At 38.4% G+C, this 20,179-nt stretch overlaps 1 protein-coding gene across 2 annotated transcripts in view; it reads right to left on the bottom strand.

Annotated features, from left to right (window-relative positions):
* NETO1 (neuropilin and tolloid like 1) overlaps positions 1–12,561 on the bottom strand; it is a 63,246-nt gene extending 50,685 nt beyond the window's left edge. Inside the window, exons 1-3 of one of the 2 annotated variants that reach the window (XM_053946200.1) lie at positions 12,090–12,561; positions 8,424–8,477; positions 6,741–6,878 (exon numbers count right to left, since the gene is read on the bottom strand). In XM_053946200.1, coding sequence (XP_053802175.1) covers positions 6,741–6,878; positions 8,424–8,477; positions 12,090–12,117 — 220 coding nt within the window. In that variant the 5' untranslated portion in view covers positions 12,118–12,561. The remainder of the gene's footprint in view (positions 1–6,740; positions 6,879–8,423; positions 8,478–12,089) is intronic. The other variant, XM_053946191.1, reaches the window with a different exon arrangement.
* Positions 12,562–20,179: the final 7,618 nt, after the last annotated feature.

The following is a 20,179-nucleotide window of genomic DNA, read 5'->3' as shown; positions in this document are numbered from 1 at the left end:
CTATTTAAAATTAACTGAGTAAGAAGATATCAGGTAAATTTTGAAATCTTTATATAAGAGCACAAAGTCAGATCCCTCTTACAACTATTTCATGTAAAAAAATACAGCCTCATTTTATAAGAAGCATTTGAGAAGTAAGTTAATAAAACACCTTATTAGGAAAAAAAAGATAATTTTAACAGCTTTACTTACAATGTTATTATAATTGGATGATTGATATTTATTGAAACATTTAATTTAACATGGGAAATAAACCTTTTCTACTGTTCTCAATTTGAAAACATTCACATTCAGGGAAATACTTGCTAGTGACTTGTCATTATTCATACAGATTTACAGGAAATTTGTGATCTTTATGCCCATATAAATTCAATAGAAAAAGCAAAGGTCTATGTTTTACATACAATTCTTTTCCAGTCTATGGAAAAGAAATTACTTTGAAAGTACAAAAATATTTACAAAAGTAAGGTCAGATAATAAAGCTTGTAAAGGAGATCATAATGATGTTATCCTTGGTGAGGTTTGAAGACCAAAGTAAATCTTTTTAGGTTATAGTAAAAGATTAAATACCTGGAAGATATCGATTAATTTTATTCAGATGTTTTTATCCTTGACTTTACACTTTTATAAAAATTATTGATTTAAACTCAACTAAGCAATACTAGGACAGAAGAGAGCAATCAGCAAGTTTCAATTTGGGATCATATCCTGCATGCTCTTATACCATTTAATTTGTTGAGAGCTGTTCATCATCCACCTAGAGACTGCAGAATCAGGTATCAGAAACTCTATCCTGACAACACTTTAGGTAATCTTAAGAATGCTCATCATGGCTTGAAAATCTTACACATTCATGACTCCAGTGTTATGCTATTAACCTGTCTAGAGCTTTATTATTATGTTTTAATGTCATAAACTAGATATGAAGATCTATTCTCCTATTACTGTTAGCAACATACAGCAGCATAGCTGCTGTGCTTCTTGCAGCCACAAAGTGATTACTTCAAAAATGGCTTATGCCACTATCACAACATATTTGTCCTTTAAAAACTTTCTTTCCTGCTGCCTTATTTCATACCAAGAAGAGGGTTACAAGTGCTGGTCCATAGTTAAATCCTTAACCGGTCTTTTCTGTATCCAAGACTCATGTAAGGTTAAAAATGGCCACGAGGCTCCGTCAGAGTTCAGTCATTTGACATGTTTTTTGGTGTTGAAAAGGAGCCCTAGAGCCAGCTATAGCCTTGGTATAGGAGGCTTTAAAGTAAAAGGAAAGATTGTGGGTAAATAAAAATCAGGTTTACAGAGTTGCACATGAGAGCTATTGGCTGGGTGAATGAATGACCTGAGAAAAAACAAAATTTCCACAACCATAATCTCCATGTAGCTTTCTGAATCTCACACCATCAAGCAGTTTTATGACCAGAATATTGCTATCGTTTACACTATCCTGCTTTTATTTATTTTTCCACAAACTCAAGAGGAGGCTTTTCCTAGTGAAGCTCAGATCTTGCTAGAGGATCAGAGAGAATAACATCAGCTCAAGGAGACCTAAGTTTCCACTTTTCCCTGAAGGTCCTGTGAGTAGAGGCTACTTCACTTTAAGAATGAAGCAGTGAATATTCATTAGCAGCACTTCTCCACTGGGGATAAAAAAAGGCTGGGGATTAAGTTTGAAGGCTGGACCACTGGCCATTCACACTCCTTAAATGTAAAGTCATGTGGCATTGTTTTGGCCATGCCACTAGGAACATTTCATATATCTGTAACTGTGTGTAACTCCAGGATGCAACACACACATCCATGACTTTTTCATCAGATGCTTTTAAATATTTTTCTTCTTGTGCTTCATACTTAGTTAATGATTAAATGTTTTGTTTGAAATAATCTACATAAGACATAAAATTAATCAAAACTTCCTAGATATGATCAGAAGAGATGAAAACACATAATTCAAATTCCCAACTTTAAGTTCCTTTTAGCAAAAATGGTATAATTTCACATTTATGCTCTGGCTTTAATAAGGGGTTTCTTTGCTAAACACAAGGTAGAACAAGCAGCTATTGTTTAAATACACATCTTGTGCCACAGCTTTTGCAACAAAGGGTGTGTAAATGAGGTCACAGGAAAATTTACAGAAAATAAACTGTAAGTCCAGAATAGCCACTAATAATAGTGCATGTGTACCTACAGAAAAATAAAGCAAAAAAAAAAAAAAAAAATCCAGAATATGCAAATCTTCCAGACTGGATTGGCATCTGGCCATCTAATCAGAAAAGGAGGGATGGAGTGGTTATTTCTGGTATCCTAATTCACAGGTAAAGCCCATTCACATCTTCAGAACTTCTTCTGTGGCTATGATGTCAAGAAAAGTTGTTGTCCACTCCAAATGAAATATATTGAATAATATATTGCCTCATAAAATGACTTGATTTCAATTGCCACAACTTCCATATTTAACTTCCAATTATCTTTCTTCAAAAAATGTTTAGAACCATAGAAAGGTCTACTTAATGCTTGCATGTCTTGTCATATTTTTTATCTAATTATCTTACACAAGTGCTGTCTCAAGATTTTACATCCAGTGAGAAAAAAAAAAGAGTCATTGGTTTCCAGCTTGCAGTAGAACAGTTGCAGCAAAACTACAGAATTAAGGTTTTAATTCTGATCAGCCTCTAAGTCTGTGTAGTGACAGCTGAAGTTAAGTGAAAGAATCTGTTTCCATTTGTGACACTGCTTGGAAATGAGAAACAACTGAACACCTACTGCCATCTCTATGAGCTGTTACCTTACTAACAGTTTCAATAATCCTCATTCCTTCTGGTTATCCTGCTATTATTGATAAGGAAACCACATTTATCTTAATTTAAAAATAGGGTTCTTTCATTGTTTTGGTGAAATTTTTTTGAACACAAAAATCACTGTGAAATACAAAAAGACTTTGAGCAGAGGTTTTTATTTGGTGATAACATGACAATTTTCTAACGCTTGTGAAATATGAAAGAGTTTAATGATCTTTTGTGAGAACATGAGCTCTTCAAGAGTGGTAACTCTCTATGTTCACAAACTTGTAAAGTGGAAGATATATTTTATATCTCCATAAAGCAATTCTAGTCCATAACTATATTTATAAATAAGCACCTAATTATTAAAAGCGGAAGAGTGGTTAAATTTTTACAGGTATTTCACTTACAGGATTGTTAAACTGATTCTCAAGTTATAGTGTGTATAGTATGACTATCCCACTCCCCAAATATTTTAATATAAATAAAAGCCTTTGCTCCTACAAAATCTCCAGTGCAAATTTCCTTTTGGCACACATGCCAAATGTTCTGCAGTCTGGCAAAGGCTACTGCTGTCACTGCTGTGATTGTTCTGGGCAGCTGTGAATTTTGTCAGGTTAGAATCATGAATATGCAAAATAAGGGTGAAAATTGGCCAATTTTTTTCAGCTCATTATCTATGTTTTCTATATGCCAACTAAGATTGAAAGAACAAAAAAGAAAAAAAAGAAAAAAGCAAACAAAAAGAAAAAATTCTCATTACATTTTGAAAGGCAGATGGGATTCATCAGAAGCTCCTTGGGGAGCTGTATCCCCCTCCTCCAAGCCTCACATGTGACACTTCTCTGTAGAATAACAATTTTTGTACAGAGGCCGTGATTTCTAGATGACTTAAAGGATTTCTTTTAGAAAGGCATTCGACCTGGACTTTAAAATTCCTAGTTGTCCCAAGAGTTCATTATCGTTACTACTAAATCAGAATTAAAAAAAAAAAAAAAAAAAAAAAAAAAAAAAAAAAAAAAAAAAAAAAGAGAAAAATCAGAATAATCTAAGAAACTTCCAACTGTTTGATTTGCTTATGTCTTTATGTCTTTGACTGCTAGGATAGAAGCCTCTGCCGTCAGGAATCTCCTTTTCTTTCAGAAATTCACAGTCTATGATCATGGCAACCTTTACTAGCTCCTTTACATCACCAAAATAATTTTGACATGATAAAAGGATTGCATACATGTAAGTTGAGCTACAATGGAAAGGAAAAAATATTGAGATGAAATTCAACTGTTTACAACACACTACAAGCTGGAGTCCTCAGTAAAGACTACTAAAGTCACTAGGAATTGGGTTTGAATTTGCCCTAAGACTATGTTTGATAGCAAATAAATGAAGGAATGAATGCAAGTGGCCAGGAAGGAACCTAGAGATTCATATATGCATTTATTCTCATATCATGTAGCTTTCAGTATGTTATCTACAGTCCTGGTAGGCTGAACTCCTGAGACACACAACGGGGAGATAGTGATGGGGGATGATATTATAGACCACATCAACAGTTCCTCTAGTTTGGTGCTTGGCATTCAACAAGATTCAGAAGCTGTTCAAGCATATAGAAATTTCAATACTAAATATAGAAATAAAATGCATAAATAAATGGTTCTGTCTTACTCTAAAATATTTATTTTCTCCATTAGTCATGATTATCCACCATTTCTGTAGATTGTTATCTGATATCAAAGACATTGTTGTCAGTATTTTTTTTTAAATCCTTTAATATCAGTGCCTTAAGACAATGAGTTTCACAGAATATAAAAGAAGTGGGGAAAAGTTGATACTTCTTTATAATTTTCTGTCCTTTTATATGTTGCAGAAAAAAATATGGACAAATAATTTATTCAAATTAAAAAAAGTTTTTGTTGACCTTCAGTAGTTCTTTTGCCTTTTTTTTGTAAATCTGCCAGATTTTAAAATATTATTGCTCAGATATCTTCCTATACCTCTGCTTATTTTTGTGACATTTTCCAGACAGACAAGACCATTTCTGATTTTTTAGAAGACAAAAATAGACATGGGGAGATCAGAGCTGAAAATGTTGTGCAATGCCTATGGTTCATTGTGGGTTTTAAAATAACCAGCTGCAATCCAAACTGTTATTAGGCTGGACGGGAAGAAGAAAATACCCATGCCATGAAAAACTTGTGTTCAACTGGATTTTATAAGACTGAATTTTCCAATAAATTATAACAAGATGTCTGTTGAGTTTACTCTTTTCCTTATACATTACTCTAAACTTGTCAATGTGGAATTTCATCTTCGTCATAGAGGTTGGTTGATTAAATCTTTCCCTCTTAAATTGTTCTTTGGCATTTCCATTTTTAGATATTTTAAATCACATTATGTCAACAGTGTATTTTGCAATCTCTCAGCATATTAACTACATTTTTGTAAGCACTTAATTACTATAATAAAGACAAAAGTCTTTACCATATTGGACTTTCAAGCACCTTCTTACTGTGAGGAAGAACATCTCATGACCTGAGATGTGGGACTAAATTTTACAAAAATGGTGCGTTATTTTCTACACCATTTCCCTTTAATGATAAAACATCCTGTGTTTCAGATCTTTGAAGATAAAACAGGCTTGCTTCTTCCCAGTCTCACAGGAGTGTTAGATAATTTGATCAATATATGCAAAAAGACCCGGATCTAGCAACATAAGTGTAACTAGAAAAAAATAATGCTAAGTTGTACATTTTGAACCTATACATTTATCTTCTTCAAAAATATGATTATTTTAAACCAACTATTAAACTATGCTGGAATTTAAATATTTACCATATTTCTGCTTAAATTTCATACATATACAGACTAGCATAAATTTTATTTTAAGAGTTTGTTTGGCTACATTATTTATAATCACCTCTTCTGACTTCATTCAAGTTATCTAGGACCAAAGTGGAATTCAGTCATTTTATTGTGACTTTTGACTTTCTAAAAGTACATAGTGTGTGTGGGTCTAGAACAGTTCATTCAATTTAAATCAGCTATATATCTTTGGAAATATATCTTGGTACTACCTGCATCTTTCATAAAATAATTATTTCTGTAATTCCTTGCTCCATTATTAATTAATTAATAATTCTCTAAATGAAGCATGGAAAGAAGACCATCACTGTTTTATTTTACATGTATTCACAACTCATGAAAGAAGTTTTTTGATTCCAGGGATTTACTGTACAGTACCTGATTCATCTTTTCTGAGCTCTGTGAGGATCTAACCTCTATTACTTTCCACAGATCCATTATTACAACAATCTCTCCAACATCCATTGTACTAAGACTAATGGAAAAAAAACACAAAGTTTGTTTGTATTACACCTTTAGCCTTTCCTACATCACTTCCATGCCTGCAATTGTATACTCTTTAAAAAGTAAATTTTAGAGATGCTTTGTTCTAGTATTTATTCTCTTCTAGTTCTATTTTGTAGGTTGGGTTTATTTCATGTTCATTTCTTATGAACAAGTGGATGGAAAATAATTTTAACAATCACTATATGGATATTTTCTGTATGACTTCTTTTACTGTATTTTGCCTAGCTAAGCTTGTCATCCTTGGTTCAGTTACAGTAAGTTTAAAATGTCTGCATGAAAGTCAAAAGCATTGTCGTTTCCTATGTTCACTTTTACTACTCATTTCAAAATATCCTTTCTTATGTCACATTACATTTTAGGCTCTATTCATTTTCTAAGTATCCTGAAATAAATTGTACTGTTTATTACTGAGTCTTACACACTTACCACCTTAACTAATTTATGAGTTATATCAAAAAAGAAATCAAGAGGTTCTCTAAATCGTTTGTCTTGAAAAGATTTATTACCATGACTTTACCTACTCTTCACATATAATAAAACCTATTCTTTTTAATACAGTTGATGGTAAAATATAAAGATTCTTCTTTTGGTCACCTTCTATAATGTAGACACACTCTCTGTCCGGAGGATACTTGTTGGGGTAATTTGGAGAAGTGAAGATGCCTCCTTCTGCATATTTTGTCCAAGTTCCACACTGCACTGGTCTCTGTCCTTCGGACACAGTTTGCTTTTCTGTGAAATGATGACATTAAGCATTATATAATTATCCCAAAAATTATTATGTCCATGTGACACCTAGAACTCTCTAACAGGATAAATACAACAGCCCCTTTTCTGTCAGCAGCCTCAAACTTTTATCTGTTGAGACTGAGTGTGATAATTGATCTAGGGGGAAAGAAGGCTGTTTTTTAGGGGTACAAACAGGTAATTCTTACTCAAAATATGTTTTTCAAAGCAGAGGACAGGGGTAAAATAAATTTGCATTGCTTTTAAAATAATAACCTTCTAAGGAAAGCACATGATTGAGAATTGGAAGGCATGAATTTCCCACTCACACATCTCAAAAAGCTCAAGCATGTGCTCTATCAGCATGCTTCATGACATAATACAGGAATATATCAGTCACAAAATCAAGGATATAACCCAGAGAATTATTATCATATATAGAAGTTGTTTTAAATCTTTGTCATATTTAGTCTATATTCACTGGGCAGAGGTAGACAGGGGAATTCCTGCAATCTGGTTCATAGATTATTTTTATCTCACTGTTTGCTGTAAAATTAATAAATAGCTCTGAGGCCAGGAATCACAGCCCAGAACTTTCCTTTTCCTAAGTGAATCCTCAGAGAGCAGAGTCAGACCTTCTTGTCTGCTTCCTTCCTAGCCCTGAATCTCTTGCATTTCTTTCTGTTCTCTGGCAGAGAGACTGGAGTCAAAGGTTTGGGCCAGCTCAAGCTTAAGAAAATCAGGGATACCTTCCTAAGCATCTTGCTTTGACAAGTAGGCTAAAATGAGATGGATTATTCAGAAGGAAATATATCTAGGCTGCTATTAAAAGGAAGGATTGTAGGTTCTAGACTGGTGTTGCTCTGAATGAGGTATTTAATAATCAAAGAGCTGTCCCATGTAACTTAACCCCCTGGTGCTTAAAGTAAAGAGTAAAGGTGTTTGAGGCTTCCTCTTAGGATCAACGGATGAAAACAAGCAGTATCCAAGGAAGATATTAACCACCTGAGATCTGACTTATACTCCGCAAGCATTTCCTTTTCACCCTGGTCAGTATCCAGGCAGAGAATGACATGGAGCCCAGTTTCCTACAATGAATTCCAGCCTGCAGGGACTGTGCATTCAGACACAGATTCGGACACTCAATGTGCTTTGCAGCATTCCCTGCTAGGCTCTCCTCACACTGAGCATTCAAGGCTTTCAAGACTCTCTTTCTCTACTCCCCCTGCACAAATGTACCCATGATACCAAATTTCAGGATTTTAATTATACTTCAGCAAGAAAAAAGGTTTTAAGTGTAGGTAGCTGAGTGCCCAAACTGGACTTCCCAATTTGAAAGCGGTGATCTTTAGTTAGAGTCAGACTGAGCCTGATGAGCACCCCTGGATCTTTTGTGTGTATACAGGCATGTGAATACTCCAAACAAATGGACAAAGGGCAGACACTGGAAGTAAATGAACTACTAAAAATTTCAAAAACTAAACAAAAAACTTAAATCCATATTTTGGTCTCTAATAAATTGTCTGACAAAAATGTTTGAAGTTTACATACCTGTTCCTTTTTTGGTTGCCCCAGACAAATGTAGGATGATTAGACTTGCTACAACTGAAAGAGAAATATGCATTAAATATCACAGAGTGATAGTTTCTGCAACCAAATTACTTATATTCATATATGCCACAAGAATACAAATGAAATAGCATTGCTGTAAAGAAAAAGTTTAATTTTTACTTGCATCTTCTAATTGCACATATTGTATAAGCAAGTTTCTTCATGGCTTTTTCTTGTAAGTACTTATCTTTGCAAATGTATGCAAATAAAGAGGAAATCTTTTGGGTTTAAAACAAAATCCACAGACACTGATGTTCTAATCCTTTTTTTTTTCTTTTTCTTTAACATTAGAGAAAAACATTTTTACCAATACCTATTTATATAATCATAGTTCATGTCAGTGATAGAAAAGTGGCTGCTTTTAACAGAGGGAGACTAAATTTCAGTGCCACTGTATGTACTAATGTCTCTCACTATGGCATAAGAAAATTTGAAAATTAGTACTGGGAGTAGGAAAGAAGTGAGAGGTTGGATTCTTCACATCCATCAAAGCATTTGCAAATCTCTAGTGAAGTAAATTATTGTGTGTGCTTAACAATCTCATTAATCTAGTTTGACTTGTCGAGAGGGTGCTGCTTTTTTTGCTGCAGTGAATCTGCAGCCCACTTTGCAAACAGGTATCTGCTGTCTCCAACTGTGATAGGACAACTATGCCTCTTGGAAACAAATGCAACCTTTCTGAAATGGACTTTGACCTGGAGAAAATGACTGCGTTTCTGGGAATTTCCAAATATAACAGTTTGACTAGAAAAGGCTAAGAGGCAAACCCTTAGTACAGTCCTAATGAGACTAATTTGGAAGATCAAAGTGACTAGCTAGCTACCTGATGAAGAAATCACACACTGATTTTCTTGTCATCATTCATATCTTCTTTGGCTATCAGAGAAAGTAGAATTGCAAGTGCAGAAGAGAACAGATCCATCAGTTCTTGGAGTGCTTAGGGCTTTGCCTCGGCTAGTTTGGCATTAGGCCCAAACACAGTGCCCAGGCTGCACTGACCTTAAGGTGGAAATGAAGTTGCCTGCTTATTCAGAGCATTTTGGATCAGTCAGCTACCATTTTGTTGATGACTATGATGAGGAACTGATCAATTAATAAAAGTAATTGAATGGCATACGTTCTTCTTATTTTCCCTAAGAGACACCAAAAGACACCATGGCCTAGTAACTCTGATCCTTTTCAAGATGGTGCTTTCAACATTTTCACCTTTTTTATCACAATTTATGTGTAATTTTCACTCCAAAGGAAGCCAGTCTCCATATTTCCAGTATTCTGATGGCACTGAGATCCCTATTTCTATGTCTTTGACCTTTCCCATGTGACAGAGGGTTTGAGGCATGGATGATGGCTGCCCTATTAAGCAGGATAAGATTGAAATTCTGGGAAAATGAAGGCTTGGTAGCAAATTCACTATTTCTTGGTCAGGGTCACAGCCCCTAGAGACAGATGTTGGCAGCAATCATAGTTAAAACTCTTGTGTGTCATGGGCATTCAGTGAGAATACTACACCTTCTGCTCGGATCTGAATGCTACCTAGCCATTCATGCCCTTATGCTCCTCAGGGATGAATTCTGGAAATACATGTTAGCTGGGACTCTGCCTGCCAACACTGTCAAAATCCAAAGGCAAGGCAGGAATCACCCCTTTACTGAGTTTCTCATTTACTTTAGCTGTGTTTCATGCAATGATCATAATGCATCTGTGCTTGTAATCTTCACCAGCCTACACCTAATTTCTCAGCAGTGTAAAGTGGATTGGTGTTCAAATATGGAATCAGCTGCCAGTGTTCCTTCTGCCCATAAATTTGTGGAAGCTAGAATAGGATAACTGAACAAACTCCATGTGAGAAGTGTTTCTTTTAGGCAATTAATAACAATGCATATCTGATTCTTACATGTTCATTTCAAGCATCTTTATCTATTAGGTCTTCTCTCTTTTTCTGCACAGAAAAAAGTGAAGTTCAGAGAAGTAAAGAGAGTTGGTCCAAGTCACAGATATATTATTACCAAGAAGACAAAAGCCCAGAAGGGGCTTTTCAGTTCCAGCTGCAACTGCTAGAAAAGAGATTTCCAAACTACAGAGCTGTTTTCCTAAAGCATAGAGCTTTACTTAAATGTCATATCAGTATTTGCCACGAATAAGCTGTCAAAATAATCTTGATAATAAAGTCTAATAGACAAGCAGACACTAAGAAACTAAGTGTTTGGGAGTTTTGGTTTTATTCTAGATGTATAATATCTAACATTTGGATAGATAAAGTGAAACACTTCTCCCATGCTTTAAAAAAGAACAGAAAAGAAAAGAAAAAGGCTCTTGTTTTAGTGTTATTAACAGCAGCACCAAAATATTCAAGTTGCCAAAAAGTAATTAAAATTGTGGTCTTCTTGGGAAAAGCCAACACAAATACATATTATTTAAGTAGACAAGGCAGACCATTTTATTCTATGATCCCTCTGCACAAACGCACCCACGATACCTCAATTTCAGGTTTGAATTTCTCACGCATTTTTCTTTCTCAAGCCACAGAAAAATAACAGTGCTTTTCAGAGAGGGGGTAAAAAAACAAGACCCCAAAGACACCAACCATGGAATCTTCACTCATTGAAAACTGTCACTTGGGAAGTGTTGGCAGCATAGCAACAATATTGTCATTATCTCGGTTTGGGTATTATTTTAAAGAAGTTTCCATAAAATTTCTTGTTGCATTCTCACTGTCTTCCTCCTCCCCCTTTCCCTCCTAATCATGGGTGTAATTATAATCGTGCTTTCTAGTGCCACTCTGATTATGCATCTTTCCACCTTTTCTGGATCTGTGCATTTTTTTCATTACAAGCTGTACATTAAGTGATTTATCTCTTGGCCAGGCTTTTAGGAGGCTGTGATTTGGCACAGACGTGGCTTAGTCTGGCGAAGAGTTGTTGGACAAGCAATACCTGGTCATAGCGCTATTGTACAGGTGTGGGCGCGCAGAGAAGTGCTGGGAGGAACTGGGGCCAGTCAAGCCCCTTCAGAACAGTGGACCCTCTGCAAAACAGAGGCGGGAGAGGGAGTCCCACCTCGCATCTTGAGGCCCCTAGGGTTTTGGAAGAGTAGGTGATATATTTCGGTGCCTCCTTGCTAATCCTGGTGGATTTCAGCCGAAAGCGCCGCCCCCGCTCCGCAGCTCTCCGGGATCCGTGCCCGGTGTGGCCGCCCCCGCCCCCGCCGCGGCTCCCGGCGCTGCCCCGCGCCCCCTCACCCTCGCCGGCCGATTCCAGCCACGGCCGGGGCCCCACGGCGCCGCGGACGGCGGGGGCAGTTCCCTCCGCTCTCTGCCGGCACGGCAAAAGCCACCAGACGCGTCGCGCCCAGGTGAAAGCCTCCAGCCCCCGGCAGCGTGCCCCACCGCCCGCCCCACGGCGCTGGCAGACACCGGCTCCCCTCCGGTGCACCGCAGCGTGGTGGGGGAGAGGATGCGGTGTGTGCGTGGGGGGAGTTCGCCCCCTCGCCGAGGGAGCCTGGGCGTCCCGTTCCGCCAGGTGTGGAGGCAGCGGAGGGCAGGAGCCCGTGCGCGGCGGCGGAGCTCGGTCGGGGGTAGGGGGTGGGAAGGGGGAGATTGATACTCACTGTGAAAGAAGCTGCGCCCATGGGTCATGTCTGATCCTTACACAAGGGGCTTCGGTCTCCACTAATTCCATTTAGATACGGGAGGACTTCCAGTGGCGGGGAGAGGATGGAAGTAGGAAAAGAAGAAAAAGAAGAAAAAAAAAGGAAAAAAAAAAAAAAAGCCCGAAGCCCACACACACACAGAAGAGCTGAGCAGCTTTTCCTCTCCCTCGCTCTCCCTCACCGCCTTCAAATGATCACCGCCGGCTCAATCCCATCACACCCGAGCGATCACCAGCACCGCCACGAGCGGTGCATCGCGGCGGCGGCGGGCAAGGCGGCGGCGGCGGCCCGCGCATCCAGGTGCCGGCGGGCGGCGGCGGCGGAGCGAGCCGAGCCCCTAGTCACCAGTTTCATACAGAACCAAAAGCAGATCGAAGCATTTCCTGCAGGACTCCGAGCCCAGCGACTTCCAGCCCTTCGGCTTCTTTTGATGCATTGAAGAAGGGATTAATGGGTCCGTCATCAGCTCCCTGTGCTTGCTCCGCTGAAGGGGTGGGGGCGGGCGGGAGGGAACCCAAAGAGGAGGGGTGGGGTAGAGAAAGATTTACCAAATAGGGGATTTAGTCATATTTGTGTGCAATGAGAACCTTATTAGAGAAGAAATCCTTTAAAATCGAATAAATCCATTTTTGCAAAACCCTCTCCCTGCGCATAACATAGTATCAAGCGGTAGCAGCGGCAAGAGGCTGAAAACACATTGCACGGTCTGAAATCCCTTGAGAATGGATGGAGCGAGAAAGAGATGGATGAGGATAGACAGATGCCCCCCTCACTTCTCCAGTCCAGGGCGAGAAGCAGAAGAAAACCGTGGAGACTCTTCCATTCATTCAGTAGAGGAGAAGGGGAAGGGGAAGAGGAGGGGGAAGGACGGGAGGGCGGCGGTGGTAGGGAAGGAATGATTTCAAAACTGGGAAAGGAAGGGCAAGAGGAGAGGGATCGCTTCCCTCTCCTAATCAGTTCATGGATCAGCCAAAATGCTCATGAGTTCCTCCTTGACCTGCACCTGCCAAAGGGAAATTGAAAAGATTTTCCCCCTTGAGAGGCGACTTCTTCCTCTACACACCCACACCCACGCACGCACAAAGACACGCACACACACTCACAAAAGGGAGCAATAAAAGTTTATCCGCTAATCCTCCGACCACAGCTATAATGATTACCTCTTCCAATCAGCCCAGAGACGACTGCAAAATCTCTCCCTTTCTCTTCCGCCCTCTCCCAGCGTCTAGGACTTATCTTCCTCCCCAGCTACAACCCACCCCAAACACCCATCCCTTTGACGAGATTGCGGAGGGCTAGTGGTCAGAGCGGGAAGGGAGAGGGGGGAGAATACAGCAGAGAAAATCTATTAATAATAAGAATATTGAGGGAGCCTGAAATGGTCTCAAAGGAAAACAAGAGGAGAGGAGGAACGGATGAAGAAAAAGGGCTGTGTCCCCTCTTGGCCTCGGGAGCCGGCCCTGCAGAGCCGCGGCAGCCGGCACCCCTGACTCCCGCAGCGCCGCGGCTCCGGCACTCCCGGCCCGGGCGAGGTGAGGGCGGCAAGAAAGGACACGGAGGGAAGCGCACGGCTGGGGCGGCGGGGAGGGACGAGGGAAGGGAAGATTTGTGTCACAGAAGTGCAGGGGGAACAGGATGGGATCCCCCGGTTCCTCTGCACTGCTGCTGCGGCGACCAGGCTGGGGAACAGCCGGCGCGGGAAAGCTGCCGACCCCCGCGGGGATCGGGGCAGAGCCAGGGGACCCGGGATACCCGCAGTCCCTACCCCGGGCTCCCCACGCCGCAGCAGCATCTCGGAGGTGGGGTCGGCGCCGCTCCTCCTTGCCCGCACCTGATGCTCACGCCGCTTGCAACAGGAAAAGTGTGTCTGGAAGCGCAGCTGGGGCAGGGAGAGGAGGGGGCGTTGGGAAGGAGGCTGTAAGTCAATTAAAAATGAAATGCAGCCCGGCATCCTGCTTTGCGCGGGTGCAAAAAAGCACGGGCGGGGATGAGCGCAGGTCGGACGGCACCGACGGCTGTGCGCCGGCGGCTCCGCGGCCGGGCGCGGAGCGGCAGTGCGCGCTAGCGGAGCCGGGCTGCCCGCTGGGGCCGGACGGGTCTGTCCCACACGCCGGGGTCTGCCGGCGGGCTGGGGACAGTGTCAGCGTAGACGGGAGGCCCGTTGTCTTCAGGGCACCTTTTAATGACATGGGTACCCTTGTTGCCTTTGGGACAGCACTGAGCAGCCCAGCAGCTATTCTGGAAGGTGAATGATGAGGAAGCCTGGATATTTATTAATGTATTTATTTGTTTATTTATTTATTTGTTTGTTTGTTTGTTTTTCCCAGTAAAAAGCTGTGTTTTAATAAAAAGCCTCAGGGTTTTTTTTTTCAGCCAGTGGATGGTCTGCCCCATACTCTGAAATGAAGACTGTATCTGCTGTCAATGCTAATGATTGCAGGCAGTCAGCAATAACAGTGTGCATATTAGGGTGATCTTGGCTAGCAGGATTCATCCATTCAACCAGCCAGTCGTTAGCCCAGTGACTTTAAGTGACTGAGCACTTAAAAGTCCTGCAGGGTGAGAAGGGCACAGGGTTTTGCTACAGGCCTGTGAGTAACCTCTTTATAATAAGGAATATAGAAGATATAAGACTTTGTGAAAGCATTCACGTGTTTTGTGTAATCCATCTTGCCATTAGTAACATCAAGTTTGCAGCTGTTAATCTCAATAAACTGTCCTACTCTGCTTTCTAACCCTCTCAGCACTTTCTCTGACCTTCCTTATTCTCATCCACAATGAGTTACAGAACTTTATTTGTAGAGTAATTGAAAGACACCTGATTTATCCATAGGATAAACTTCTATACAGATGTGCAGTCTATCTTAGGGAACAGTAGAGTAACAGAAAAAGGGTAGTTCTCAAAACAGTCATACAAATGTTTATAGACAGTCAGATGTTTCTTCTGCAGGATGATGCAGACATCCATATGGCTAAGTTTCAAGTTATAGTTACTTAAAAAAAAAGGTAATAGAACAAGTAGGCATAAAACAGCTGATTTTGCTGTTCTGGGAAATGTGCTGTGTCACATCATACAACAGTGAGCTTCACATTTTTCCTTTACTGAAACAGGATGTTTTCAGTTTTAAAATTCCTAGATCTTTTATTGTCACTCATAATTTTAAGGACACCATTGCAATAGTATTGAGAAACAGAAAGTGGTATATACCAAGTGTGTTTATGCCAAAATGTAATCACTAACTATCATTATGGAGGGAGACATCCACAAAATAAATGAGGCATGACCACAATGGCCACTGAGTGTTCTCATTAGCAATGAGACCTTAAGGAGATATCTCAGGATCTACATCACTGAATGCTAAAAGCTTATGCAAAAGTGTTTATAAGCAAGTACCCAGGGTTTGCAATTTAGAGACTGTTCAAAATTGCTTTCTGCCTCAATAGATAGCACTTCTGTAGAGTTTGAAATTTTGAATTTCATACAACTACTGAAATATTCACCACCATATTTTTTTGGCTTTATGTCTCCTTTTGTTTATGTGAGTTTTGGTAAATGCTCTTTCTAGTAAATTAGTAGCTCATGCTCTTAGATGGGCAGATCTTCCATTACCCTGGAATTCTATAGCTAAATTTTTATAAACTTAGTGTTTATTTTTATATCCCTGATTAGCTAATTGCCAGAACCTTACATTTCTACCAGGTAGTAAATTAAAAAAGGAAGAAAAGGATTGACATTTAATAAAACATGAAATGTTTTTAAAAAATGGGAAAGCCTAATAACCATAAAAAATATGTCAAATGGCATCTTAGTAGCGTTAGGAAGTCTTTGAATTTACTTGATAAAAGTCCTATTGATTTTTAAATGAGTTTAAGGGTTTTTTTTAAGTTTTGCATTTTTCTTAGAGTAACAACATTGGCTTATTTTATTATATAGAATGACAACTACACTTTTAGATTAGAAATGTACTTTTATTAGTTCTATATTGGTTGTCAGCTGAATCTTATTTTTAAAAATAAGCAAGAAAGCCCAACACAATTATGTTCCTTGATTCAGTACATACAATGTTATTCTTTGTAGTTTTAAAGCATCCATTACATGGCAATCTCTTTATATGGTGCATTTTGCTGGCCTCTCTATTTCACATTCACAGCTGAATTTTTCTATTGATTTTTAGAGCAATATGTTTGAACCCAGAATATTTTATTCAGCAAGACATGAAGCACTTCCTGTTGTCTAACATCTTTAGGACAACCTAAGACACTGATCAGCCTGAGGATGGTTGGTTTGGCAGAAAGGAGATCACTCTTTTATAGACCAGTTTGAGCACTGTGAAACATTTCCAAATTGAGATTACAAAATGAGAAAAGACAAACAAGCATAAAAATAGTTAACAGTTTTTCCAAAACAGTAGTGTACAATCTCCTATTGAGATCTATGTGAAGCACTGGACAGTTTTCTTCAACAGATAGAAAAAAACCTTTTACCACTGAATTGTGTTATGCTGGTGTTTCAATGACAAGAAAAGAAAATAAAAATTCTGCTTTGCTATCCCCCCCTTCTGTGGTTAGCATATATGTTTGTATGTCAAAAGCAGAAGTCCTGGGCAACTGGCTGTAAATTGCCCTGTCTAGGCAGGGGGTTGGACAAGACAGTCTTCAGAAATCCCTTCCCATCTCAAACATTCTGTGATGCTTTGAGTCTGTAAACAGTTAGTGATTGTAAATTGGGGGAACAGTTTCAGAGAGAAAAAGAAAGTCCTTAATATTCAGGACTGATTTGGCTTGCTTTCAGTTGTAGTGTGTAAGAAGATAAGACAATATATCTCGATTATTTTCTCCTTGAACCAGAGGAGATTATTCAGTCTCTGTTAAAATGGTAAATTATTCACAGTTAAAAATTTCTCAGCATGGAGGAACCTTGGGTAGTTTACCTCCATACCTTTCTCAATTAAATTCTTTCTTGTCAAAACAAAACCTACCCAGAATTTGTCCATCCTTTCTTGGCTACTTTGGATAGTCTTGTCTTATCCCAGCTCTGCCATTGACAACTGTTCTTACTATACCCCATAAAAACTAAATAAATTAATTCTTCTTTGTGTAGATAAAAGACTGAAAGTATTCAAAATAGCCACGAGTTTCTCCCACATTTTCAACAAAATATTCCTTAACTGGAAGAAATGGCACAATTAGGAAATGGAGAAGGCACTGGCTTCCTTATTTATGGAAAGCAATCTATGTTTCTGAGGGTGGGAAGGAAGAAGTATGAGGCTGGTATTTCTCTTTTTTATGCCTTCTTTAAAAACATTTTGGATTCTGTGTCATGTGCAATCACAGATGCACTTTTTGCCACAATCTCTTTGTGAATGATTTTTTTTTTTTTTTTTTTTTTTTTTTTTTTTTTTTTTTTTTTTTGCTAGAATGTAGCAAATTCAAGCTACAGTCTCAGTATAACAGTTATACACAGCGTGACATTTGGAAACACTGAAATGAATCATCAAGCTGATCAGCACATCTACATTCATGGTTTAGTTCAGATAAAAAATGTGGTGCTAAAATGAATTTCCCAATTGCCCTCACTTACTGCATTTTGGATTGCAAATTGGAGCAGACTTTGAGTGTGTGAGCTGTTTTTCTTATAGATGAAACTAAGCTGAGAAATGTGCTCCTAGAGCAGTCTGTTTTCTGACTTCTAAAGGGCATGCAGCCCCACAGGAGCAGAGTATAACTAGTGCTAAATAAATACAGGTACAGAGCAGGCACGGAGAACTCAGTACCAACCATTTCACCTTCCAGATAGGCTTCTTTTGCCCTGAATTGTATATTAGTATGGACTAATTCAGTATTTCTTTCAACAGTGCTAGTAGCTGAAACATGAAAAGCTGAAATATATTCCATTCTTTGGTGATGAAACACTTACAGAGAGGCATAACATATATCTTCCTGTGTGATACCAGGATAATGGAACCTTTTAGTCCCTTAAAATAACATCTTTCCTCTTATCCATTTTCTGGTCATTCACAGACTGTCTCTTGTAAGTGCAGAAGGACTTTGAGTCTACACTCTTACAACAAATGTGTTCCTGAATATTACACATTTAGGACATCTCTTCTGACACAGTTTTCTTGAAAATTGAAGTGTATTTCCGTTTTGCAAACGGTCGGTGGGATAACCCTTATATATGAGAAGAAAGCAGTTTAAACAAGGAATGAAGAAAAATCTGACACTTTTCAACTGCAGTTTTTCACAATTAATCTTGTATTTAATAAGTGCAACTTGGATTTACATGACACCACACAATTTCAAAGGATAAAAGACTTCTCTTCTACAGTACACTTTTATTTGTTCTTCTCTTTTTTTCTTTTATCCAGTTTGATTAGTGTCACTCTGAAATGGAATGAATTAAAAAGTAATTTTTTGTGGTGATACAGGAATTATCAAGACTGCCTACTGTACTCACTTTTCTTTATTTAGAACTGGGGTCTCCAAAAATGGGAAGGAATTGTGGACTAATACAGTATATAAGACAACCTGTTGGGGTGCAAAAAGAATTTTTTTTAAGCAATTAATAAACAAAACAAAACAAAACCACTTTTTTAAAAAAAAGTTTGTTAGTTCATCCTTATCTAATCCTTCTTAATTTCTATTTTTGTATATGGTTTATAAATACAATGCATTAGTACAGTAGTCTGTGTATGTATTTTATAAATAAATAAATAAATATTGGGTCGCATGCTTAAAAATCTCTTACTAATAGGGGTTTGCTACCAAAAAAAGTTTGAAGAACACTAAAGTTCTGCCAGCTATCGCTTCTGAAGCAAATGGAATTTCTAAAAGTGCTAGCTCAGGTTCCACATTTAAGACAGAGACAAAATTGTCACTTAAATTAAGGCTTTCAATAACCTTTATTTCTACCATTTCAAGAACACGGGCAATTCAGAAGGCGGGGGGGGTGTTTGGTTTTGTTTGGTTAGTTGTTTTAGTTTTTTCATTCACATGTTGATGATTTAGTTTATGAATTAAACACAGACATGTTGCTATCTGAAAGAGCTCAAGAAATTCCATACCTGTTATTGGCAGAGTCTGGAAGAAAGCTGTTGAACGGGAAGAGTCAAAAAAATTTTCACTTCTCCAAGTCTTCTAGTAAGAATTTTGTGATTATTACTCTCCAGCTAAAATAACTAACATCAAATAAAACCCCAAAAATATAAACAAAAGAACAAGAAAAAAATGATAATTTTTTTTTTCAAAGAAACAACTGTAAGAGCACATGAAACTCATGGCAAATCTTCCCAAGATTGTATTCTGAATCATCTAACACAGGTTAAGAATTTGAAGAAAACAGTGGAAGATAAACCATGAGAATCTGCAAAATTTAAAATTAAAGCCTGAAATGGCAGAAGTTAAAATTAGGTTAAAATAGATAATTAGGTCCTTACAAAACTACTATGATTACTACACAATAAAAAATTATCCAAAAATTACTAGTTTATTATTATCTGATTCATCTGCACTTATCTCTGAGCCATTCCATTGCAGCTTTTACTACACTCTTTTTCCTATAACTCTATTTAAGGTAAATAAACCCAAATATTCAATGGGGCTCCCACCTGAAAAATGTATTGAGAAACAATGTGACATATATAAGGACTGTATGAACCTGTAAGAATGAAGAAGAGTACTTAAGAGAAAGTATAATTCAGTTATATAGAAACTTGGATGTTTTCCTGAAATATTCTCTTTAGGACTGACAAAAGAAAATACCCCTTAATAAGACAAAGCAGCACCATTTCTCCTACATAGTAGTGAGGAATCTTAGAAGGGTTAATTGGAAAGTTCAACTAGTTCTTATTTCATTAGTGTTCCAGTGGAATGCTGTAATTAAATGCATTTTCCAGGGAATTGTTAATAGGGTTCAATTTACCATTTAAGATAAATACTCTTTTTCAAACTAGGGAGGCAGGGTGAGTCATATTTATTATTTAAGTGGAATATTTATAATTGTGTGCCATGGAAAGAAGTGCATGAATCTTGCTGTCTTGCCAAACATT

This window comes from Vidua chalybeata, chromosome 1 (genome assembly GCF_026979565.1).
Source record: "Vidua chalybeata isolate OUT-0048 chromosome 1, bVidCha1 merged haplotype, whole genome shotgun sequence".
NCBI lineage: Eukaryota > Metazoa > Chordata > Aves > Passeriformes > Viduidae > Vidua > Vidua chalybeata.
Note: the sequence above shows the minus strand (reverse complement) of the source record. Positions and strands in the feature narration are given on the sequence as shown.